This window comes from Poecilia reticulata, chromosome 16 (genome assembly GCF_904066995.2).
Source record: "Poecilia reticulata chromosome 16, P_reticulata-male-v2, whole genome shotgun sequence".
NCBI classification, from domain to species: domain Eukaryota; kingdom Metazoa; phylum Chordata; class Actinopteri; order Cyprinodontiformes; family Poeciliidae; genus Poecilia; species Poecilia reticulata.
In genome coordinates, this window is record NC_088845.1 from 14,639,551 (window position 1) to 14,666,134 (window position 26,584).

General features: G+C 39.8%; 2 protein-coding genes across 2 annotated transcripts; both read right to left on the bottom strand.

Moving 5' to 3' along the window:
• Window positions 1-890: 890 nt before the first annotated feature.
• On the bottom strand, window positions 891-18,846 carry shisa7a (shisa family member 7a). The gene is made up of 6 exons (XM_008431557.3): window positions 18,286-18,846; window positions 11,755-13,880; window positions 9,821-9,975; window positions 9,433-9,498; window positions 8,950-9,135; window positions 891-5,996 (listed from the first exon to the last, which is right to left on the bottom strand). Exons 2-6 carry the CDS (start codon window positions 12,510-12,512, stop codon window positions 5,050-5,052), a joined length of 2,112 nt encoding a protein of 703 aa, XP_008429779.1. The 5' UTR covers window positions 12,513-13,880; window positions 18,286-18,846; the 3' UTR covers window positions 891-5,049.
• Window positions 18,847-21,709: 2,863 nt separating this feature from the next.
• On the bottom strand, window positions 21,710-25,448 carry ube2s (ubiquitin-conjugating enzyme E2S). Its single transcript, XM_008431558.3, has 4 exons — window positions 25,261-25,448; window positions 23,823-23,970; window positions 22,481-22,671; window positions 21,710-22,152 (listed from the first exon to the last, which is right to left on the bottom strand). The coding sequence occupies exons 1-4, from the start codon at window positions 25,261-25,263 to the stop codon at window positions 21,784-21,786; spliced, it is 711 nt and encodes a 236-aa protein (XP_008429780.1). The 5' UTR covers window positions 25,264-25,448; the 3' UTR covers window positions 21,710-21,783.
• Window positions 25,449-26,584: the final 1,136 nt, after the last annotated feature.

A 26,584-nucleotide genomic window follows, 5' to 3' on the forward strand; every position in this document is an offset into this window, starting at 1 on the left:
TGTTTCAGCTCCACAACAACGTGAGCTGCCGGCTGCTCTTTCATTTAAACCCGCACTCTTCTCACAGCAATAAATGTATTCACAGGAGGTTGAAGATATGAAGTGCACAGTCTCCGTCTTGCTGCAAGGATCCATCAGGTGCGGTGTGATATAACTCTGCGTTCAGATGATCTGGAGTGGATTTAATTTAAAAGTACAGCTGTCCACTCCCAGTAGCACTCCACGGCTTTTAATGTGGCTTATACAACATCTCACACCTCGGTGATGTACAGCTTTAGTTTGTTTACTAATCTACAGACGACTGAAGCGTTTTCTGCTAATGTAGCTGCAGCTTCTGCTTTGACCCCTTATACAACATTAATTTGTTTCCTGATTGCTACTTTTAGAAAGCCTATTTCATAACATATTACTGCTGAGCAAGCCTCTTGTGTCTGAAGTGTTTACACAAACGTCTCTCAGACTGGTCTGATAACAGTCAGTCTGAGCATTGGACCAAATATAGGATATTGAATTTTCATCTTCTCTTTGGTTTAGTCATCATTAAAAATGCAGCATGAGCTCTTGGTTTTTGCCATTTTGTATTAGAACTCGGCTAGATTTTCCTGGCCTCAATGTTGTTCTGTTTATTTAATTTTTGTTTGTTTGTTAAAGACTAGAATGTTGTATTGGGAGACATCTCAGGGATGTTTAAGGTACCACCAACCAGCTTTAGTAGAAAACCTGGAAACTCATTTTTTTTATGATCAACACTTTGATTCAAAGTGGATGTGGTAGTAGTTTCTATTTACCAACTATGTTTAAGCGCCCCTCGTTAAGAGGTGTAAAAAGCCTTTTAAGTAAATACATTTTTCATTGCCGCTATATCATCTCACATAAAAAAAAGTAGAAAATTACAGTTTTTAAATCTAGTATTTATTCAGTGGTGGCAACAACAGATTATCACAAAATCTAAACATCCATTCGTTGCCTATGCCCGCTTTTCCTTGCAGGTTGAGAGATGAGGAACATTCAGGTTTATCACAAACAATTACTATAAAATACACATAAACGAAGCATGTTTATTTCATTTATAGCTTTACTTATATTAACTGATCAAAGTGTTTCTGTCTCTAAATATAATGTCACAGTGGGAAATTTAGATAAGGGGTTTTTTTTAAGTGATGAGCTTAGGAAATGTTGGTAAAATGTTGTTAAAGGTTTAATTTAGAAACACTGCTGTGTCATAGAAAAAGGAGTTTCTTAAAGAGACAGAAGCCCAATTTTAAGGCGCTAAATTGTGAAGTCAAATTTCTTTTAGATCTTGTTTGATGTGTAATTTTTAATAACAACTGAAGGTGACAGATACTTTAGTGTGTTATATAATGGAACTGTATGCCTGGAAAACACATGAACAAGTGAAACTTTCACAAACTAAGCAGAGCGAGGGAGCAAGTTCATTTCAGTGAGGAATTAGTTAAAAGAGAATAATCTCTAACATTCACTATTAGAAAACTGCAGTATGTCATTCAGCTTTACTCCAAAAGAAGATTAATTTAATGTCTTTCTTAACAAAAGTGCCAATTACTGTGGGTAAGTCAGTAATTACTGTATAATTCAGCTTAACTTCAAACTGACTTCATTAGAGAATAAAAGTAAATCTAGAATAAAATCAGTCTAGGCATAAAGGAAGGTTTTCTGGTTTAAGTTTGGTGAGGTCCTCAAACAAAGGAACAAAATGCCAATCAGTGCATCTCTGTTGGTTTTCAGTAATGAAACAGTCTACAAATCTAGTGGATTATTCTAGATTATGGTGGAGGAGGTTACCCAGGGCATCATTCATGCAGGCGGCACCCCTGCATTTATGCATCAACTGCAGAAATTAATTAAACTTCTGATTACCTCCTGATTTTACACTAAACTGTGACAACATCCAACAATCTTCTAGACCTCACACTCTAAATAAAAAAAAAGCACAAAACATTTTTTCCACCAACTTTATTATACAAATTCTTTGTCACTGTCGTATCCAAGGGAATCAATGCATTCAACAATAACAAAAAGGGTTTTGTATTTAAATCTATCAGCATGAAAATAAATCCATAAATTTCCTTTACTGAACACTCTCCCGGTCCGCTTCAGGTGGCTTTTATGCATCTTCCCTTCCAAATGAATTCATCATGGTAAAAATGCACACCATATTCATTAATTTCTCTCCAAATAAAACAAGCTTCTCAGTGTACCTGCTTGCGAATTACTTCTCCTTTATGATAAAAAGAAATAACCCCTATATAGGAGGATGCTATGAGAATAAAAAGACAACAAAATGTTATGAGTTTGGCACTGTACAGTTCATTAAATACTAACACGTAAGGTTGTTTTTTTTTGTATCCTCAAATTAATGTTGAAGAGATCACTCAAAATATTCTGATTGTACTAGCTATACAAAATACAATACTTCCACAAATTAGATTAACCATTTATAAAAACTGTGATGAGTATTAAATGGATATGGCTTGTGAGTTATTACAGACTTTGCTACAGACCTTTTTGTGGCTCTATTTTTAAAAAAATTGAATACAACTTCTACGTTGTCTGTCCTATTTCCCTGAAAAAAGACACTGCACTTCAACGCTTTCGAGTTTCCGTCTAGACCTCTAGCTCCTCTGTAATCAACATTCATCTGAACATACAAACATTACGGCATCGTAGGGTTTTGCGTGCGCAGCCCGCCATAAGTTAGCCGGTCAGGCTGCTGCAGAAGAGACTTGTTCGAAACTCTCTCGATGCACGTCCAGCTAAGAAGGCTGCAGAATTTTTCGAAACGTGTTTTTTTTTTTGTACCCGAGTGGAAACCTTAAGTAATCACTTGAGACAAAGAAGTCATAAGGCTGATGTCTAGGCACGGTACATACAGCTGGAGGGTTGGCCATTCGAAGTATTGATGACCCTTTAGAAATGCCAGGCATGCTTTTGTTGTCAATGCCTCTCAATGAAATGGAGCTGGCATGCATCGAGGTTTGGAGACTTCTCAAAATCTTGATGACCAGGAAAAAATAAATAAAAATAAAAATAATAAAACAACTAGTCATGAAAATGTAAAGTCATCTAAAAACAATAAACACTTAAAATCCCACCAAGTAAAAGAACATCACATATCATAAGATAATTGTTAATAATAACCATAACAGTTATAATAATTATTAATAATAACACTCCATCAAATTTATAACAACTACATTTAGCACTGTGTATAGGAAGATTGTCCAAATGGAGTCGTGTGTTTCTGCTCTTCGGCGTTTCGCCTCGTTTTATCCTCCAGCCGAAACGTTCCCTTCCGTCACCCGCGCCTCTGATTTTCGCTCGATAAGAACAGAAATAAAAAATAAGGAACAAAAATAAACCCTCTCTCAATGCAGTACCCTCTTTCCATAGATGAGTCGCGCTCTCATCGGCCGCGCTCGTGCAGAATGTAAACCTTGAGGACACGACACGGAGCGTGCTCGTGTCTGGTGCAAATATCAGGGGACTTGGTTTGTGCAAAGTTTTGTCTCTGTGTTTCTCTTGGAACTGTGCTTAAATTGCTCTTGTTTTATTTTTTTGTAGTTTTTTTTTTTTTGTTCGTACACATTGATACTTGATACATCATGACGATATCAACACAAAATCGATAGAAAGAGAGAGCATTTTATATGGACCACAAATATCACATACTACAGTATATAGGATAGGATAGCCCTTAGTATTGATAAGCGTTGTTATTGATGATTTTTTTTCTACTTTTTTATATATTTCTTTTTCTAACTCATACTGGCTGAAGTGCATTATGATACAGCAAGTTCCTTGTCTTGAAGATGTGAAGGGCTTCCCAACCGTCCAAGTCTCTCACCCCCACTCCAGACTCTGAGGATGTTTTTTTCGCTGGCTCGCTCCGAAGACAATCCTTTGACTGTACAAAACATCACTGGCTTGTATCATTTGTGGTAATAACTAAGTGGTGATTGTCAGACCAGCTTCCAGGATTGATACTTCCTTTGTATCTCCAAAAAGATGGCTTTGAAGGACAGTTGTGTAAGTGCAACCTCTTTGTGCTCTTTGTATGCAAAATGTATTACACAGCAAGTCGCCTCTCTGGAGGTAAACTGAACACATGCTTTTTTGTTTTGGGTAATATTAAAACAGATGGCTCGGTATTATTTGGTGGGGCCTGATCCGTGAATGGAAACATCAGGGGAAAACTTCGAGCCCCCCCCAGCCCTCCGTTTTTGAATATCGGCTTCCTTGTAGCGTTGCTGTGATCAGAGTTTGCGTTCCTCTGATGATTTAAAATCTAAGGTCACGTGGAAAAATTAGGCAACCCAGGTGTCGGATTGTTAATTTTGGGTCCGTCCTCGGTTTGAAATTCAGGCGAGGAGTCCTGCTGGAAAACAGCCTTGTCCACCAAATTAGGAAGCAAAAAGCGCAGTTCAGTCTCCTTGTGTCAGGATGAGGTTTTGTTCTGCAGAATGTAAAATATCCAAAATGTTTCACCATGCAGGCACAATGGTCTTTGACACTGATCTGGTTTCCTCAGCCTAACACGTCGACATCAGTCCAGGCAGCTGGCTCTCTCCTCTGAAGTCCTCTGCTTCCTTAAACCTAGTTTTTAATGTCTCATTCTTTACATCTAATATGGCTCCTGAGTACTTCTTAAAAACATATATATATATGTGTGTGTATATGTTTATATGTATATATTTATATATAGATATAGAAAAACTAAATCATGAACTACTCCTCTATTGGTTTTGTTTCACCAGTCCTTCTACGAGTAATGGCACTGCTGTATATGGCGATATGGCAAAAATCGGTTAGAAAATATGGCTGATGTAGGCTATCACAAAGGTGTCCCCACCTAGACTTTTAGTTTTATAGGTAGTCATATTCAAGCTAATCTGATTAAAGAGAAAACTAATTTGAATAGCCTAAACACATTACTGTTACTACTGAATACTTCTAGGTTTATTTGTAGTTGTGTCTAATAGTTAAATGCAGAAGGGTGATCTGTTCCCCTGCGTCTAAGGGATTTTTACCTTACACCGTCACCTCGTTCTTACTCCCCGTCCTGATCCCCTGACTTCCTCCTGCGCTTCCTGCAGACCCCCCGCCGCCACCGGCGCCGCCTCCTCCTCCTCCTGGTATGAAATGTAGCTGCTCGATGGTGTTCTGCCTTTTCGCTGCGAAAGCCATCCTCCTGGCGCTGTGGCCCCCCAGCGTTCCCGTTCCCATGACGACCCCGGCTCCGGGCACCTCCCCCGACCAGCCCACGCCCCCGCTCACGTGACTAGTCATGCCCGTGCTCCTCTCCTGCTCCCGGCCAGACGTGGGGTGAGAGTTCATCTTGATCATGTGGTGCCGGTCGAGGGAAGGCGTGGCGCACACGTTCTGCTGGGACTGGGCCTTCTGCTGCCGCGGCAGCGTGGGGACGATGCCGGTTCCCGTGTGGGCGTAGGGGTCCACCACTCCCATCCCGCTGACCCCCATCCTGTCCTCCAGGTGGTCCGGGGACATGAGCATCCTCTCCTGCCTGTCCTGAATCTCCTGCCTGTCCTTCGTCTTCCTGGTCAGGGTTTGCATGTTGGTGTTCTTGTTGGAGGCCGCCATGGCTTTGTGGTACTGGTGTTGCTGGTTCTTGGACATCCGAGACAGCGTCCCGGTGTTGCCGGGGACGTCGCCCATGTTAAGCAGCTGATCGCTGGACTTCACTTTCCTTGGCTTGGACAGAGTGTCGTAGTTAGGATTGTACTGGGGCTCAGGAGGGTCCAGAGGGTAAGGATTGGGTGTGGGAGAGGCAGGCATGCCAGAGGGGGGCGGCGGGATCCAGGGACGGATGGCGTGTCTGGGGAGGGTTCCTCTCCCACTGAGGGTGTAGTCTCCACCCCAGTGGAGGTGGTGCTGGGAGGACTGGAGGGCCGGCTGAGCCGTGTGGGGTCGGCGCTTGGTGGTGCAGTAACCAGACGAGTACTCATCAAGTCCTTTCTCTGAAAGCCAAAAAAATAAGTCTCCGAATTAGGGCTGCAAATAACGATTATTCTCACAATTAATCTGATTTCAAAAAGTCACATTCTGCAGATTTTTTACTGAACCACTTAAGCCTTTTTTATACAATTTTAAAAATACGTTGAAAGATGAAGATGTGAATTAATCATTTGTACCACAGGATAAGTCTACACATAAAAACACTACAATTGTCAACGTTAAAATCTCATCCCTCGCTCCTTGTCTTACCATCAATACACCTGTTCACGATTTTTTGGATTAACTGGTAAATAATTGGATATCAACAAGTGCAAATAAAACATTTTGTTTTTTTGTTGATTTCTTTTACAGAATTTGAACCAGGTGAGGCTAAAACTTTGCCACTTGAGGAGTTCTGGGTAGAACATATTTACAAAAGAGATTTTTATTTTATCTGAAATACAAACTGTATGTATTTTTTTGTACACATTTGGCTTATTTATTATTCTAAGAATGTTGTTCTTTCAGCAACTAGTCATTTATGAGTATCTATACAACAGTTAACAATTCATCAATTTCTAAATTGGATTATTTCAAGAGTCGATTCATCACAATTAATCCAATTGTTTCAGCCCTAATCTGAATTATTTACATTGCCTCAAAAAATATTCACACCTCTTTAACTTTTCCATATTTTGTCATATTACAACAACTATCTTCAGCACATTTGATTAGGATTTTATGTGATAGGCCAAAACAAAGCAGACATGATAGTGGAGTGCAGAAAAAACAATACAAATTAATAAAAGCAATTGGTATTTAGTAGTCTTGTCAATCGATTAAGACATTTTATCAGATTAGTCACACTCTGGCACTGTGATTAATCACAGTGCCTGTACTACAGTACAGTGCCAGTACTGTACTGTACTGGCACTGTACTATACTGGCACATTTCAAGCTTGAAATGTAACATTTTCAAAAAGAAAATCTTTTATTATCACCAAACATGTCAGTTTTTCCAAGTTTTAATATTTAGGAAGGTTTAAAATAAGTCATTTGGTTTCAAACGTAATTTAGAAATGCTAACTATGCACTATTTTGAATTCCTGCAGCTTTTGTCGAATCTTATTTGAAATTTAAAACAGCAAGGAATTGCAATAATTCAGCCTTGAAGTGGTAAAGGTGTGCAAGTCGGCTATAAAACTTTGGTTTTATGTCAAACACACATCGCAGTGTTTTTTAAAGCGCTGAGTATACCAGCCTGACTCGCCTCGTTCATCTTTTCCTTCCCATTTCAGACTGCGTTGCTGAACACAGCACCAGGCAGCGCTGCTGTGAACTGAGTAACCCTATTGTTACAATTAATCTGCATTATATAATATTAACAAGTTAAACTTTTTAGATTAATTGCATAAGTTAACAGTAATTAGTCAACCTTTGTGTAATTTGCTTGATTTTATTGAAGACTGTGCTTATCTTAGGGGTTTCTTAGAGAAGATTAGCGAGCAAGCAGTGTCATAAAGTCCAGTGGAGGTTCTCACTTGGCAATTAGTTCCTTCTCCCATCTTCCCAACCAAACAAAATGAGAAAACGAGATTCTAAGTGGGGATAAAACGCAGTGCAGTGCTGCACAAAGTGTGTAAGCTAGTGTCCCTATTCTCAGCAGCAAGAAAGGGATGCCTCCTGAACACAAGGGGACGCCCACTTCTCTTTATCACGCATAAAGCAATAGAAAACCTTTCAATATAATAAATAATTTTAAAATTTGCATGTCGGGCTTGACCACCTGCGTTTGGCAGGGTTTTATTGAACAACTGCCAATAAAACCCATATTAAAAGTTACCACTGAAGAAGATAAATGACCACAGCAGAAAGCTCAGCGATAGCATTATTGAGGCATTTAAAGTAGAGCTACGATTATCAAACAATATTACAAGCTTTGAACGTCTCACAAAGCACTAATCAATCCATCATGTTAAGAGGGAAACAGACTTGGTAAATAATCTCACATTAAAATCATTCAGTCCAAAGTCAGACCTAAATCATGTCGAGAGTTCTTGGTAAAATAAAAAAATTCATGCTGGCAGACGACCTCAATATAACCCTGAAAAGCAAATTAGGCGAACCTTTGAGGCTCTAGATGTGCAAAACTGGTAGAAATAAACAAATACGACTTGCAGCTGCAACTGCACAGTTGTTTCTACAAAGCAATTACAACAATACCTTCTGTTGAGTTGTACAGCAGAGTATTAGGCTATGAGAATTTGTTTTATTGCAAGAAAATAGTTATAGTAGTAGTAACTTTAGCAACAACAAAAAAAAAACATCTTAAAATTATGAGAAAAAAATGTCTAATGAAGATAAAGGTTCAAAAAAGTTATCAAGATATGACATGAGAATCTCAGTTTGAGCAGCCCCTTCCTTGAAATACACACAGTTGTTTGAATGATTGTTGCACAAATCCAGCCACTGATAATAATTTGATGCTGATGTGTTAAAAGTCTTTCTGTCAAGTAGTAAGTAATATCTGTAAAACCTGTACCGAAGAATAACTTCACAAGATGCTCAACATTCCTAATTTTATTCAATTTTTGCTATTTTTCGTGTAGTTCTCATAAAACCGCTAGTTCCTTCTAATTTTACGACTGTATTCTTGTAACATTTTAAGCAACATGGCGACCCTGGGCGTGCTGACATCACTCTGACATCATTAGTGGAAAAATAATCCACGTTTTCCAAAAAAATTAAACCTTCAAAAACCAAAAATTTGATCGCTCGATTGGTTGTAATGTGACCTAACGTAGAAAAGGTCAGCGGGTGCAAATACTTTTGCTCCACTGGAAAAACGAGACCATACAACGATGTATTCCACTCCAACAGCGTCGCCACGCTGAAGGGGTTATGAAACATCTGCAGGAGCAGCCCTGTAAGGCGGGCAAAGAAGGCGTCTCATTTGTGGGAGAAGGCAGCACCCACCGAGGCGTTTGAGTGAGGAGTATCTGTTGAGCTCGGGCTTGGTGGCACTTTCATAGGAGGGCGGCAGCTGGGCCAGGTTGTGCAGGGAGTGGTGGAAGGACGGCTGGGACTTGGTGTTGTTGTGTTTACTGGAAAGCAGGGTGCCTCCAGCTGCCAGCTGAGCATTGTTCATCCGAGGGGTGCGCTCTGCAAAAACCACAGGGAGAAAACGACTGCGTGTTAAATGAGATTTGCTCCTCTGGATGCGAGCGCGCTGCGTTTTCGCAGGGTGCGAATCCTCCAACATTCACTGGGAAAACGGGAGACCGGTTTCCAACTCGCTTTCAGCGCCGACGCAAGCAACTGGAGCTGTGATAATCATTATTATTGTTCGGCTGAATGAGCCTACATCTGAGCTTAAAATGTAGGTGAATGAAGCAAATGAAGAATCTGGGTGATTGCATGCGATTTACATGGAAGCCGTGATGTGAGCAGCTGCCTTACCGATAGTCGCAGTGTGTTTGGGGCTGGAGCCTGATGAGTGGATGAAATTGTGCTGCAGATTGCCCACTGTAAGTCAGAGAAAAATAAGGTAATCAGCTCACAAAATGGATGTCAGGCAGTTTGAAAATGAATGGCGGTTTAGCAAAAAACAATGAGGCCCGCACACAAAAACCTCCCGATGCATGTTCATTTAGCAGTTTTTAAGTCAGAATAAGCCGTTTCTGCAATCATTCTTAAGCACAACACCACAGGGGATTTTTGTGTCCTATCTAATCATGGAGAAATCTCAGTGGTGGGGCGCAGGGGAGAAAAGTACACAGATGAGCCCCCTCTGCATATGAAAGATGCTGTTACAAAAGCACTCTCTAATTCTGCAAGAAGCCCTCACATCTGTTGTCCTTGCTGGGCACTCCCGGGGCGTAGAGGTTTTTCGGAGCTCTTCCCAGTGTCCCCTGTCCATCTGCTACCGTCAGAGCCACGCTGTTGTTTCTTTCGTCCTGCTGGACCGGACTGGACTGGTGTCGCAACATGTCAACCAGGGCTCTGGCGGAAAACAAGAGACGGGGGGTGATCGGCCACAGATCAGCAGCTGTGCTCTTCACACTGACAATAATTCAGCATTCAAATCGCCAGAGAGTAGTTTTAATGATTTTTGATGTAATTAATTGTAGGCAGGAAAATAATGTCAGTTTGATGAAGAGACAAGAGCTTTTGCAGTACATTTCAAAATGACCTGCAGCAACAGCGCTCGTAATACACCTAAGAGACAAACAAACACTCGATGTAGCTCAACAGCGATCGTCATCCAGTGCCGTTTACAACAACCTCTTTAAAAAAAGACACAAACAAGTATCCTGACTGGTTTTAGGCTACAGCTGCTTTAGGGCTGGACAATAAATCAATAACATATATATTGTGGTAGCACATGATCAATATCAATAGATTATTACGTTTGATAGAATGTTCAGTATTCAATTTGTAGAATATTCACTAAACTCTGATCCAGAACCGCACAGCATTATGGGGAATGTAGGCAGAGGAAAGGCTTTGTTTGACTGCTCAACCTGGCAAGCTAAGCAAAGTTACTGGTATCAACTAACTCTCTCTTTGGTTACCTAGCAACTCGCTCATTCTTCGGTTACCTAGCAACAGTTCAAGGTTCCACCACCAGGCCTCATAGCTGCTAAAAAAAAAGAAAACCAAAGGCGTAAAATGAAAACTGTTGACAAAGCAGTAAATGTCGCATTACCAGTTTGGCAGAATTTCAGACATTTTAAACAAAAAACAACTCAATAATAATTATTTACATCGACTAATATGAAACTCTTATGTCGCGATATGTTTTTCAGCCATATTGTCCAGCCCTAGGTTGCATATTGGGAACACATGAGACATGACAGTCTTATTTGTAATTAACCCCCATTTTTAATCACTCAGTCATCATCATGCTCCCTGCGTTTACCATCTGGATCACCAAATTTTGCTGGGTGATAAATTGCCCCAGTAATTATTGAGATAAAAAAAAACATAGTTTTTAGACTATTTTCAATTAATGTTTCCCTCTCAAAAACCAATCATTTTTAATTTTGTAAAAAGCTCTTACTACTGGAACTGGAAGATATTTTGAAGTATCCAAAATAAAACACGACAACCAAAACCAACAAATAAAACAGGAATAAAAACACACACAACAGAAACCACAAATAAAATGGAGTATGATCTCTCTGTAAACAAAACTGCCCTTGAAAAATTATTAATCACCAAAATTTGACAGGCTTAATTAAACCCTAGAAATATTCCATATAATATTCCTAGACTATAGATTCAATTTACAATTGAATACATCATGCACAAAACCATCATACTGTTCCTCCTAAACATTTTTTGAAAGAAACGCAAGATAATGTGTTGATGTGATATGATATGATATATCATATCAATATGATATATGATATATTGACATGATATCATATTGATATTGATCAATATGATCAATATCATACTGATCATGATATTGATCATCATCATGATCAATATGTTATAATATTTTTGTAGCAGTAGGAATAATTGGTAGTTTCCATTTTAAATAAATAAATTGTGTTATACATTTTTCTTTAAAATGTTTCTTAAAAAATACCCCAATGCTATGAATCCATGCTGATTTTTTACTTACTGAGAATCTCATAGTAGCCAGGAGTTTCACTGAAGCTACATAAACAAGGTCAACTATGTGTTGTGTGATAATTTAACAGCGTTATTCTACACGACCTGAAGACATGTTTTCAGCTAAAGTGATGAAATGTGAGGATGTGGAAGCCTTACCTGGGCATATTCAGGTCTCTCTGGTTGGCCTCCTGTTGGACCTTGTTGAAACACACCTTGATACCCACAGCGACGGCCACCATGAACACAACAACGCCACCGATGACAAATCCCGTGTTGTGGCTCTGCTGCTTCAGCGGATCGTAGTCCGGGTCGGGACCCACCTCCTCTGGTATCATCATGGCCTCTGTCTGAGGCTTGGCCCAGTCTGGAGAGTTGTAGTTTGTACAGAGGTCCTGCACCAGCTTGCGGCTTTGGTCTGGACAGCAGAAGCGGTAGTGGCATGTTCCGCAGCAGTAGATGTAGGAGTCCTTGGAGCAGTTGAAAGGATTGTCAAAGTGTCCCATCACATCGTAGTAACCCCAACAAACATCTGTCCATCCATCCATGATGCGAGGTGGGAAGTGGGCTGCCCCAAAATGGTCCCCTAGACCCTCTGAAGAGGTCGCGTTCTTTGGAAACGTCACCTGGGCCAGGGGCTTGGGAAGCGGTTCCAGAACTCCCTCTGAGGTGTCTGGAGGCTCCTCGGGGGCTTTGGGTTTGCTTCGGAGAGCGGCTGGCCTGGCATTAGCCTGGATGGCAAGGAGCAGGAAAGAGGAGCTGGAATCGGCGTCCGGCTGCTCGGTGAACGGCCTCCCTGAGCGGTCTACATGCTGAGGAGGAGGGGACGAAGAGGGCTCCACCGCGCTGGTAAGAGGGGCAGCGAAGAGGGAGAGCAGGGAGACGGCGAGGACTCTGAGATAGGTGGTGGGCGTCATTTTTACATGACTAAGACACCTATTTTCTGTTGTTGAGTCAATGTAGTTACAAAGCTTTATCCGCTTTTCCAGCTTAACCCACTAAAACGCCATGTGAAGAATTTAATGTACAGCCTTCTGGATATCAAAGATGTATCACGGATTTCATTCAGGATTACTAAATAATATCATTTTTAAAAGAAAAAGCCTCCTTCCGTCAGTTTATGAGCGCATGTGTGTGTGTTAGTATTTAATGGTAATGATAATAAAATTGTTTTTATTGCGTCTTATGAAGGACCCCGAAAGCATAATAGCTTTATTCTCATCTCTCTTAAAAATACCCTGTTGGATACGGTTTCAATTCCTGGCCCCAATAGTCCTTTATGAGTACCAAATTGATTCAATAAAACAAGACACTCCTGTACATTCGTCTGCTGACTCTGGCACTTGAGAAATGGTTCACAGGGAGTGTTTTGTCTGTTCTATTCATCTCCCGCTAACTAGTTCAGTCTGGCACTTTCTACATTCAACACTTAATTAATTTGTAGGCAGATACTACTATCGGAAGAAATGTATGAGAATAATGCTCTAACAGATTTGGGGATTTTATGCCCGTCAAACAATGTGGATCAATATTGCCCATTAATGCAGACTCATTTCGGAGGACTCCATCGGGATCAGTTTGGTCAGTGCTCGCCTGGCACAAGCCGTTACTGTGACTGGACTGTGGGTGATAATGAGGAAGGCTCTGCTTATGTGCTAGAAGGCGGAAAAAATTACGAGCACACATGAAGCAGAAGAATGACTGTCGGCCTTTTTTAAAACGTGCAGCAACAAGAGCTAAATGCCATGGCTTTCAGGCAGATTTTTATGGAAAAAAAAAGTCGCCCTTGTCACTCAGCTGTATCCTTAAATAGATATGAGATGAATGGCACATTGCTTTTGCATGTGACATGTCAGTCGGAGCAGAATTATTCCTGATTTATCTCCAGGGGGTTCAGAGAATATCACTTTTGTTGAGAGATATGTAAATGTGTGAAGTTATTGTACTGGAGGTGTTGGCAATAATAGACAGAGGCAGATCTGTCTCCCACAGAAATTATAATTATATGTAATTATCAAAACGTCCCTATCTGTAGCAGAGAATGTAGGCACAGATGGGGGAGACAGAATGCTGAAATCACCTAGGGCTCCACTTGTTTCACTTACATGCTCCTCTAACCTTCTTAGGAGGGTTTGGTTGTGAAATAAAGAGTCCCACAAAGCAGCAGTTCGTCCACTGACTATTATTCCGGGGGGGAGGAGGGGGGGTGGGTGTTTCTCTTCTTGTTGTCTTTAAAAAGCTTGATGGCCAAAACACTCTCCAGGTTAACAAGTCGACAATCAGATCTGCAACATGTAACAGAACAAAAAATTAACAGGTGTCTTGCAAACGTTGTTGCTTAGGAAGAGCAAACTCACGTGACAGACATGTTTTAATTTCCTGGATTTTTATCTTTTTGAAAACAAGGACATCACAGCCCCATATGTAATCTGAACCTCGGGTTAGACATAGTCAAACAAGTTCAAGTTAACAGTAAGTTTTAAAAGAATACATCCGATTTTAAAGTTATTATCTGGAGTTGAAAGATGTCCTACCAAATAAATCAGAGAGGTGGTAGGCTAACAACTAGTCAGATGGACTCATCATTTTAGCTAATTTAAACAAATTAAAGCCACTCAAGATGAAAATCATTTAATCTATATGAGTCAAAGTTATATCAGCAGAGTTTAAACACCTGCACTTTAATAAGATACCATGAATCTTTCCCCTTACATTTCTTTAGCCAAATACATCTGTGTTACTACAGTAAAGTTATGCTGAGCTTCTTCTTCTTCTCGATTATTTTTATTGGCGGTTAGCAAGAAAGATTAGATTTGCATTACCGCCACCTACTGGTTCTTGAAGATTTAATTTAATTTTAGCGATTTAAATGGAGATATGAATCAAAATATAAACACTACATTAGTGGATATTAAATTTCAACACTTCAGCATATTTTTGATGCTGATTTATAAGCCAAACAAGTTGGTAGGTTGATGGTGATGGTTGTATAAATCCTCACTGCAGCGATAATATACAGGTAATCTGTGGAATACAACACTATGCCAAAGGAGCTGTCAACGAGATTGTTTTCAGCAGGGCACTGGCCGAATAGCCACGCTAAATCTGTGCTGGCTGCACCAATCCACCATCAGCTGCTATCAATCCACTCTTATCCTCCATTCCAGTTGTTCTCAGAACTGGAAAATTCTGACTTCTCCGTCGTAAAAATCAACTGGAACGTCCTCTAAAGTCAGATTTCCCACTGGGAAACAGGGAGCAACTTTGATTATTCCCAGTTACAACTTGTAAAGTGGACTTCACGTTTCAATATGGCCGCTCCTGGCATCAACAGTGGTAAGATGCGTGCATCTAAAACCAGTGTGACATAAAGTGCCCGCAACTCTAAACTGAACAAATTAAAAGTGGTGTTTGCTTATGGAAAGTAAGATTCACATTGATGTTTGAAAGAGCTATTCCAAACAATGTTTATATGTGTCGCCATGTTGAAATTCCAGCTTCTTAACTGGAACGCTGTTACCTTCCTATTATTGTGAAGCAGAATTCACTAACTGTTGAATTTTTACCCACTAATAGGGAATGTGAGATCCGAAACATAGAAAATTTGCCTCACAATTACACTTACAATGATGAAGATGTATAGGAATGATAAACCCAGTAGTTTCTGCTGAGGAAGTTTCACATAGTCACACAGATGCTGAAGCCTTATGGCAAAGCGTTTTGACATAATATTGAAGATATTTTGAATTATTATTCTTACTAGTCAGAGTGTAAATGCATATTATCTTAAATTACAATTCAGGATAGTCGAAATGCAATTGTGTCTAGTCAAAATACATTTTTAGATATCGAGTACATAATTACAGTCACACAAAACCAATTCTATGGCTCCTACTCCTTCTGGGCTTTCTCCCATTAAAGGGCATTTCTCTAGCAGAATTTCAACCTGGCGAATCAGCAGACAGAAGGAGAAGCTGTGAACGATAACGTTTTTCTGCTCTGTTTTAGAACCATAGTCTGCCTGTAGTTTCAGCAATGGCAGCGGAGGAAGTGAACAAAGCCATTCAAACCATGTTGGTCATGTTTCAAAATACTGAATTTGCATTAATAGCTGTCTTGTTCAGCTCAGTACTTCCCTGTTCACGGTGGAGGATGGTTGTTTGCAGCACATGCAATTTCTGGTAAGCTTCATAGCATTGAACTAGCGCATTATGAATCACGGCCAAATGTTAGCCTGGGCCGTGGCAAGGCTAACGACTGGGTAAAATGTAGAGCTTCAACAGAGTTTACCCTTCCAACAAGCGATCCTATTTGAATAGAGTTCAGACCCTTTGTACAAAGCAAATAGCATAGAACAAGGTGTTCGTTTTTACCAGTCTACAGATGTTGTTCAACTGAGAAAACAAAAACTTATAAACAGTCTTTAGTGAATTAAACATTTTCAGCTTGAGTTGTTTCATATTGGTAAATCCACCTCTGAGGATTTCTTCACATTTTGACAAACACATCGCAACTTGATGTCTTTTTGCTGCAGGTAAGGAAGCTGTTCTTGACCATTAAAACAAATCTGAACCATTAGTTTTAAGGGCACGTTACGCTTTGTTTTCAGTTCAGTAACATTGGTCAAACTGCCACATATAGGCCTCAAATTGCAACTTTAACATTTGGGATTGGTACTTTGGTATGCATGAAAACATTTTAGCAATAAAAAGCAGAGAGCCTAACTATCAATCCACTGTGATTTGCAGGCATTAAAGAAACTTGTGTGGGTAGTTGACTGAAAGTACAGTTTGCCCAGAGGGCCACAACCTCGTAATTCCTGACCTGTACACCTTCGTCAACCCTTGAGTTAATTTTTGGGGCGATGCACATGTTGGCGTGAATAGTGGGAGAGTGCGGATTGCGTATTAGTGTGCTTGTTTGGTTTGCAGGACGGAACACTGAATCTCCTGAAAAAGCCGGTGATGGAAAAGAGTGCAGAAGGATAAATGCAGGGTAGGGATTTAAACGAGCAAAGAGATTGTGGCGAGCGGGAAGAGCCAGAGGTATAGATGCAGAGACGACCATGAGTGGGAGGGCGGTGTGTGGGTGGCACAGAATCAAGTACATTTCTCCCAGCACTTACCAATACAACACGGCACATCACACAAACAGCACCACCAAACAGATCTGTTAATGCAAGTCCATGCCACACGCAAGAAGGAGGAGAGTGGTGATCAGGACCGCACATCGGCTCCTGTTCGAACAATCAAAGGGGTTTGAACCCGAAACTGCATGTGAAGGATACAGTCGGCGTTCTGTAAACCTCCATGTATTCTCTGCCTCTCTTTTTATTCTTCCTGCTCCCTCCTTCCCTTCTTTCTACCTCGTTCTGCCTTTCTCTCTCTTTCTCAGATTCTGTGCGTGGGCTGAGGCAGCTAACTCTCTCAGAATAGCAATGCAGCTCTGTCTGTGTGTGAGTGAAGGAGGAATTGAAAGGTGGGGGAAAGGAGGCAGAATCCAATCTACACCTATTAGTAAAAATAAATAAATAAATAAATAAATAAATAAAAATCAGACTCCAAAGTCACATCTACCCATCTCTTTCTCGACAAGATGATACCCATGTCATGATCACATCGACTCCACTTACGTCAGACCAGACGTTCAAAAGAAAATGTGCAATTGCAGCTGCACAGATGTTTCTTTCTCAAACTTAATCTGATCAATCTGAATGCACCTCCTCGAGTCTTTCGCTGTGCTATTTTTCAGTGAAGTGACTCAAGCCTTCCTCTGGGTGCTGCAGTAGATGGGAGCCAAAGGTTGTAGGGTGCACATACATTCACAGCCTTGAAGATGCCCCCCCCCCCCTTCCATCCCACTATACTCTTCCTCCTCCACTGAGTTTGCACAGCTACAACAGTTGCAAAAACATTCCACCTTTAAATTGCAACACAGCAAACGGGGCTCCATCATTTCCACTGCGGGAGAGAGCGTTTGCACGTCTTAGTATACAATATTCTCAACAGGTGTTTGTTGGGAATGAAACAAAATGGCCACTTCCCCCCCTCCGCTCCCCCCCTCCTCATTCTCACAGAGAGCGCACTGTGATGTCAGTGGGTGAAAACATCCTGAACACAATCACTGTGCATCTGAGAGACGTTTAATTACAGTGACAGCCGCGGATGAGGGACTCTTTATCAGTGAATACGTGCTGCGCAACGCCTGTGCATCACCAGGCGATTGAACTGGACACCCCGCTCCTCAGACAGCTCTCCATCCTTCATTAGGTTAATAAGTTGCAACTTGCACGGACATGACTTGCATGTATTCAGCACAGGCTAAAAGTGCGGGGGTGTATCCGTGCCGGTGTGTGCGTGCGTGTGTGTGCGTCTTATGAATGGTTTTTAATATGTTCATAACGCCGCAGTGCTGTCGATTAATGCGCTCAAATGCTACACAATAACAAAAAACGCCCGTGGAATAAAAGCAAACGTGAAAATGTGACGGTGTGGCGCAGCCTTTATCTAAATGCTTTTTCTTGTTTGTATAATTTTTTTTTATTATTTTATTTTTTGTCAGCCTAACAGACGCGCACAAACTCACATTTTCGTCCACATACAATGACACAGAAAGTACCAAGTCGTTTTTAAAGATGTTAATCGTGAAGTGATGTTGCAGTAATAAAAGGTGCATAATGTCGTGTCTTACCTGTGCGCTGCTCTGGGGTTTGATGCTGTGGAGAGCCTGCGCACTGTACATCTCCGCGCTCCTCTGATGGCAGCCTGTTATCGTGGCAGAAGATGATGAGGACAGATTGAACCGCTGCTGCTAGATATGCCACTTGTTTTATTTGACTTGATTATTATTATTATTATTATTTGTTCCAAAAGCTCTTCCGATCTCAGTTTTCTTTCCTCTCCAGCAGGCTTGCTGATAATCCAGAGGTAGACAAGAAAAGAAGAGGGGGATAAAAAAAAAAAAAACCCACCGAGATGTTCTCAGATGTTCTCAAACATGTGACAGTTCATCTAAACCCCGCAGTGGAAATTTCAGAATTACTGTCCAAGGAGAGAGAAAAAAAACGCGCAAAAGTGTGAATTTAACTTTCTGAACCTGGAGCTGACTGACTGACGCTGGTTCCTCTGGTGTCGGTGCCTAACTAACTGCGCCTGGCCTCACGGAGGTCCGTCAGTGGCGGAGCGCTCTGATTGGTCCGTCAGGCTAAACGCCGATGAGACCCGACTCCAGGCTGCTGGATGCTGACGGTCAGCATGCAGGCTCATTCAACTGGTGGCGTTCATCTCCATTTAATTAGCTCCTACTGAACTGCGTGACCCTACATTATGACATGAAAAATACATTCGCTTTAAAACTTTTATTATTATTATTTTTATTCTTTTAAATCTTTATTTTTTTTTGGTAAAGAAAAATAAAACAGATCAGACGCACTTCAGCGAGTGGGGAGGGGGGGTTAAAAAAAAGTAAAAAAAATAAATAAAAAAATCTAGATCCAGAGATTGTGTTTGCGTGTTATTTTCTATTGCTTTGCGTGTGTGCGCGCACAGCGGAGAGGAAGAAAAGAGACACAGAGGCACGGTTGCCACAGCAACTGTGTCATTATGTTGGTGGCAATTATGAAAGCGATGAAAACGGGTGAGGTGCGGGGAGAGGACTGGCGCAAAAGCTTTAACACTGGAGCGTGAACGAAACTGTCAATTAGACTCTGAGCTCCACACCGACAGTTCACGTTGCTTTCAGTGTGGGACGGGAGAGCCTGGAAAACCAGTAAACGGGAAGACTGGTCGGAAATGGCAGTGGGTGAAACTGACTTCGCCATCATCAGATCCTGAGAAAGATGAATGAAAATATCTTTAAAAATATATATCTATATAGCTACAAGAAAGAAAAAAAAATAGCATGTTCACTAATAATTTGCATCAGGCTTACTGGATGAGTCATGATACTAAAACAAATGGATTACCCAGCCTACAGTATCACTCTTGATTAGAATAATTCCTGAAATAAAAGGTGTGGGGCCCCCCGGGTTTATCCATGAGGATCCAAAGGAGGTGGATACCAGCTGGTGGACGAGGTAAGCACTTTCAAAAAACGGAGCTCAGGGGGATGTATACGGGGGTTATGTGGAGCCCCAGGTGGCTAAGAAGGGCCTGATAATTACCTGCATGGCAGGCTGCTATTTCTACACAGGTGGGTGGGCTGCTGCATGTCTGAGGCAGAGGCCGGTGGAGCCCGCAATTATGGTCCAATGACGCTCTGCCGGGTGCACTTTCACCGGCTAGTTTGCAGGGGTGGATGCAATTAGTCTTTTCCTCATAATGAGTATTCCATCAGAGCAGGAGACCACTCTAAACAAAAACAGAGCGCCAATTTATATTGCCAGACAGTGAAAATATCACTTACACATATTGCTTATAGGAGGACTGGACCTGTATGGTGGGCAATTATCACAAGATAAAATTGGACTCGTTACTAGAAGCATGTCGAACCAGCTAAGCTTAATCCTCATGGTACAGATACATCTCATAATTTATTTCATTTCCCTTTGGGATAAAGAAAGTATTTTTTAAAAAAAATCAAAATATAAAAAGCTCTATATTTTTGTCACTCGTTTCATAAAGTTAAACTTTATTGCAATTTTGATTCATAAGTTTTACTGATAATGGAAACATTCAGTGTATCAGAAATACTATAAAAAGGATAAATATTGGAAACTCTGAGTGTCACATCCCAGTTATGCTGTATCCAAGCATATTCAAAGAAAGTTGAGTGGAAGGAAAATATCCATCTGCAACAAATAACCACAGTCTTGAGAGGAATTTGTAGATTTAGGAATCAAGTCGGAGTCGGCACATTAAGAACTATAATGCACAGTTGAATGCAAAACAGGCTACAAACGATGCAGAAGTCCCTTACCTGAGCTAGGGGGAAAACTATCTGGACTGTTGCTTAGTGGCACATGAAAAAGTCATCTGTAACTTTTTAAAACCTTAACACACTCAGTTGTTTTACATCAAAACAAAATAAATACAGCAAATATGACTCGATTTAATTTTACTTGTCATATTTCAATGTTTTATTATTTCAAATAATTTAAAATGGACACAAAATATCCAGCCGTCAGCTGATCCCATAGCCGGAGTTTCACAGGCGTCTTATCAGAGCATTTCCTCCGGATCTGTGGACCTCGCATGCATTTAGAACGGCACAAAATCTGCCTAAGAAACGCTGCCAGTGCTGTGATTGAGGAGGAAAGTTGAGCCAACAATGGATCCCTTCTCTAGTTTCTGAAGGGAAACTACAGAAGTTTCAGTAGTGGGAAAGAGTAGGTAGCAGATGCTAGCTATGCTTCACCGGATGTAAATCAAGCTGATTTTTTTTTTTGTCGTTTGTTTTGCATGTTTTTATAAAAGTTACCAGCTTACCCTGCTCCCTTACGGTGACTGCTCTACATCTTCACGCACAACCACAACACAGCCGAGTGCAGACATGTCAAAGATTTGAAAATACTGGACAGTGAAAATATTATTTTTCTTTCTTAGAAACAAAAGAAAACGACAGATTTCCTATAATCCAGTGTTAATTCTTCCATACCGTTATCACATGTAGACCATGATATGAAAAATACAGGTTACAAAAATTCATCTCTGCGCACTAGCATCGTTTCTATCCCGATAGTGAACCTGTGTACTTTTTTTTCTTTTTTTCAGCAAATTTTTCATAAAAATCCCTTGAACGCAATTTGAAAACTTCGTCCTAGTTCAGACTCGATAACAAGGCGGGCTGTGCAGTACACGGTACCACCACAGCAGCAAGAAACACTTTAAAAATACCTGATAACGTCCAAAACAATAGGAATTATGTGTCAATAATAGACTTTAAATGCCATATTTTAGTGATGTAGTTCCTTCAGACTGGCTTAAAGGAAGAATACAGACAACTGGAATTATTCTGCTGAAAATCTGTATCCAGAAGCTTCTCAGTGTCTTCAGGTATGGAAGTAATTAACAAACCTGTAGAGGATAAAACAAACTGGAGGCAAAACAGAGAGGTACAACAGGGACAGTCTAGTAAGAGTCAGAAAAAAAAAAGGAAAAAAAGCAACAAAAAAAAATTCTGTCAACACAATTCAATATTTATATTTACACTCACGCTCGCATTCATACGTACAGAAATTTTGCCGAGGTATTAAAGTCGCCTCAGAGCTCGCTTTTTATCTGCTTTCTTTTTCCCTGCTACATTATTGGTATTACTACTACTGTTGCTATTGCTGCTGGTGGTACTGGCTCCGTTAGCTCCATTACCCAGAGCTGCTGGTACTGCTGCCACGCTGGGTCCCGCTCTCTTCATGGGGTCACCTGCGTGCTTCTTTGGCTGTGGGCCGTCGTTAGGGTCCTGAGGAGCCCCGGAGGTCCCGCCCGGCCCCCCCATGGCGTGGATTTCTGTGAGGAGACGGGCGCGGGACTCGTACTCAGCATAATCCTCTAACAGCAGGCGGCCAGCCTCTTCGTTTAGCGCCGACTCAGGGTTTGGATGGATGAGAAGACACTTGATGGTCTTTTTTTGGGGGGGGAGGGGAGGACAAAGCAAGCAAAAGTTTTAGAATTATGTTGTAGATGTGTTTCCGTTACAAAAGTGTGCGAGATCTTTGTCCTTTTTCTAATGTTGAAAAAAAGCAATTTCACAATAGCCGTGTTTTCATTAAATAAGAAATTAAAGAGTCACACACGAAAAAGCTTGTTCACACGATAAGTTTTTAAAAATCATGACAGCGATGGATGTAAATTCAACCTTGCTTTTTTTTTTTTTTTTTTACTATTTTGTCATGTCACTGTAAATTTATCTCAGGTTTAAAAAAAAAAAAAAATCTAAAAGTAAACCTTACAAGTAAGACGTGTCGGAGGCCGAGCTCTGCCTTCCAGTCCCTCTTCAGCACATTGACACAGATCTCTCCCTTGTGACCCACGTTTGGGTGAAAAATCTTGGTCAGGAAATACCCCTTAGGTGGAACAGCAGGGAAGTCCTTCCCGAGGACCAGTCGCATTCGGAAAATGCCGCCGGCAAATGGTGTCCCCTCTGCCAGAGTATAAAGAATTCATCACATGCGCGTGTATCTCATTACTGTGTCAAACCCACTCTGTACAAATGTTTTACCCTCCAAAAAAAACAAAAACAAATAGGCTCACAAAGCTGCAGCTGAGGGGAAAAAAAATATCAATCACAAATAATAAATACCTATAATCTTGTAGGTTCAGATACCACTTTCTGCATCACAGACTTAAAAACAGAGTGATGCGTGAAGGAGAGAAACATCTGATCTGCCTCCTCTTGGTTCAAAGGAACAGGGGAAAAGAAAATAAACGCACAGAGATAACATGGAGGCCACTGACTGTCGTTCATCTGTTTAATCTGACTCAGACAACACCAATTAAGTACTTACATGATAAAAATAGGAGCAGAGAAATGGTAGTATTATTTTGTGTGTGTTGCACTAACGTCATCACAATGCTTTGTTGCACAGAATGTTTGCGAGGGGAAAAATAAAAAATCAGTGCAGTGCTAGGTTTTTTTGCTACCAAGTTACTTTACCCATAAATAATACTATATCCCATATTTTCCAGTTCTGCAATTACTGATTGAACAAGATCTAAAAAGAATCATAACCATTTCCCTGGCATGTCTGTGTGTTTCCTCGTCTTCATGACGCCTTTTGTTCTCCAACAGAATTTTGAAGGCTTTTGCTGAACAGCTGAATTAATGCTGACATTAAATCAGTCATAGGTAGACTGTATTTACATAGTTCCTGGGCTGGATTTTGAATCGAATATGTTGAATTTTTTGGCACATATTTTGAAAAAGTTGAATGAGTATGAATACTTTTCTAAAGCACTGTCATTTCTGTGCTTTACGTTTTTGTTTCACTATGGTTACGGAGGGACTTTTTCTCATGTCTTGTAATGCACATAAGTTAACAATAATAAATTCCCTTTTGAAACTATAAGATTGAGACATTACACAATTACAATAAAAAATTCTAATGTTATTTTTTTCCTACTTTGTAGTTAATTGCATGTTTCTATGAGCCATTATCAAAGCTGATGTATGATACACAATGAATAAGATTATGGCTACCTTAAAAAGGGAAGGGAAGAATTTCAAAGAATTTAACAAATAAATGCAAACAGAAAATTCCTATTTCTATGAAGAGGTTACACTCCAAACTTTACCTGGTCCTTCAATAGACGTGTGAAGTTCAGTTATGTCTTCTTCGCTGGGATAGATCTTGATGCCCTCTGGGGGGTCTGCAGCCAAAGCGGAAACTTCTTTGTAGACCAGCCGCAGAACGTGGGGGGGCAAATTCTCTACATTAGAGTTCTGAAGAGAAAGATTATTAAACCTTTAGCAAACAAGAAGTTGTGTAATAAGGTAAGCCCATTAGAAAGCAAGTAAATACATTTTTAAAATCCCTAAAGAACTTACAACCTTGCCGGGCAAGTGGTAGGGCCAGGCAACATCATATTGTTTAGATTAGAAATTATTATTATTATTTAAATTGTGATTTTTACTTTTTTCTACTCTGGAGTAAAAAAACAACCTTGGGAATGTGCAGCAGATTCAGAAATGTTCAAGTTCAAAATCAAACTGAAAATTAAGGAAATATGAAATCATTACAACATATGGCTCTGACCCTAATCTATTTTTACTAAACTGAAATTTAAAAAATATTGAATATTGATGAAGTTTGATTGATGAAGTTTTAGATTTAAATTTTTTTTATTTTTTTTAGCATACCAATCAGCTAAACAAACTGGACCATTTTTGATTTATAGATAAATTGATTTGCATATGTAGTTAAATGTCCATTAGATAACACAAGCAAAAGCCAATGTTATGACTTCTGTCTCTAACATGAGAGAAGATCTAACATTTTGTTCCTTAGAGCTTACAAATTTTAAGTACATAGCATTTAGTCCTAAGAAGCAAAAACATTTTTATTAAAACCACTGGTCTTAACACAAATTATTCTCAAAAATACCGATTTTGCCACAGTCTTTCCTACTTGAGACGTATTTCCATTGACAGTTCACTTGAAAAAGACCGTCTTTTTCAAGTTATAATTTATTTCAATCTGGCATGAAATAAACGATCAGCAGCATTTTATTACACTCTTTTTCCTTAAGTACTCTTTAGTTAATTTAGTTTGACTACAGAATCTGTTTTACACCTCAATGTATTTTCACTAATCTTGGATATAGTTTTGAATCTCTTGTGCTAGCGGTAAAGACAAAGTTTTTTCAAAAGATTAAAATGGCTTTATCTGTTTATTTGGCTCTTACCTTTTAAGAAAAACACATTATAATTCAGCATTAAACGTAAGTTGTCTGTAAAGTATTTTATTGAGCATCTCATAGAGAAAGTTAATTATAGGAAACGGTTAGCATTGCAAACCCTAGCTTAGGACAGTTAGTATCAAGTCTTAACAGCTAGAAAACTACCAGGTTCTTTGTAAATCCCCCTATTGATTTGACTAAATGAAAAAGTTATCTTATTATTAAAGCACACATTTCAACAAAAAAATGAAATATTCAGGAGAACCTTCGACGAGTAAATGTCGGCTCAAGCTAGCAGCTAGCTGTTAGCAATAGACTCGGTCATCAATCTTACCATCTTCGAGAAGGACGACGAATGTATGGCTTGTGTCAGATATAAAGAAGTTTTTCTATAATTTTTTTATAATAAATGTCTCTGATGAAAACTTAAGCCTGCCTCGGACGTTATTGTTTTTCTTTTCTTCTTCTATACGTTGACACAGGAACAAAAATACGTTCTACGGTTTAACCTACTGCCACTGACCAATGATAAGGTTGGTTACGTGATACGTCAGAAAGGTTTAGCCAATCATGATGGAGAATTATCTTTTCATCACAGAGGACGGTCCTATCAGCTTCAGAAAGTTAAAATCATGAGTTTTACTCTTCAGTCATTGGTTCTTTTGAAAAAACTTACAAACCTCGATCAATACAGGGTCAGCATCATTTAAACACCAGCATAAGTTAGCGCCGCCTAAAAATCTCAAATGTGGAGTCTCCATACCGTTTAAATCAGGCCAATGATTTTAAAACCAAGCATCAGTATTCTACTTTTATGCTTAAAAAGGGCAAAAATATTATTTTTTTTTTATTTGTGACATTCTGAAGTGGTAAATCTAACAGTAATTACTTGTATTATTCCTTTCACATGGTGTTATTATTATGCAGTTGACAAAGCATTAAATCTTAATTGATTATGCTGTATAACTGTATAAGATTTAACGTGTAGCAACTGTTAGCAGCAGACGCAATTCTTCAAATTTACCGGGTGCCAGTGTTTCTTTGTAGTTCAAATAATTTCTTCCACTAATCATCACTGGCACAAATCCAATCACTGACCATACACCACAAAAGAAAGAGGAGTAACAAATGCAAATGAAGTGGATTAGCAGTGTCTACCAACAACTGATGGTGTCATCAAGGACATATTGTGAATATCGTCTCTGCTAGAAAATTACCTGTCTTACATGAACTGTCCTCAGTCAGAGGTCTCTGCAGATTTGTTGCAAGACTGACTGTTACTGGAGATCCTTCCTGCCCACCATGAAAAATCACTGAAGATATTTGAATGAAAGAGTTGCAACAACATTTAATTTTCCTTTGGGATAAATAAAGTATTTTTGAATTGAAGAATTGGATCAGAAGTCAGAACTTAAAACTGAAAATTATGTCACTCCTCGCCTAAGATTAGTTTTAAATTCCCAAGCTAACTACTATGATAAATACAAACTACTAATAAAACAAAATTCTCAGAAACAGATATATTCAAACATGTAAAGCATGAAGTTGAATTAGATCTAATTATCTTGTTTTAGGTCAGCTATAATTACTAAAATTGTTTATATTTGCTAATTTCCAGAGAGAAAGAATATATCAGATATGTATTTATTAATGTCTTC

Coding starts and splice junctions, on each gene's coding strand:
- shisa7a (XM_008431557.3), bottom strand. CDS start 12,512: ATGACGCCCACCACCTATCTCAGAGTCCTCGCCGTCTCCCTGCTCTCC. Junction 9,976..11,754: donor AGAGACCTGAATATGCCCAG/GTAAGGCTTCCA, acceptor GTTTTCCGCCAG/AGCCCTGGTTGACATGTTGC. Junction 9,136..9,432: donor CAAACACACTGCGACTATCG/GTAAGGCAGCTG, acceptor TGGTTTTTGCAG/AGCGCACCCCTCGGATGAAC.
- ube2s (XM_008431558.3), bottom strand. Junction 22,672..23,822: donor CACGTCTATTGAAGGACCAG/GTAAAGTTTGGA, acceptor ATACTCTGGCAG/AGGGGACACCATTTGCCGGC. Junction 22,153..22,480: donor GCCTCCGACACGTCTTACTT/GTAAGGTTTACT, acceptor CCCCAAAAAAAG/ACCATCAAGTGTCTTCTCAT.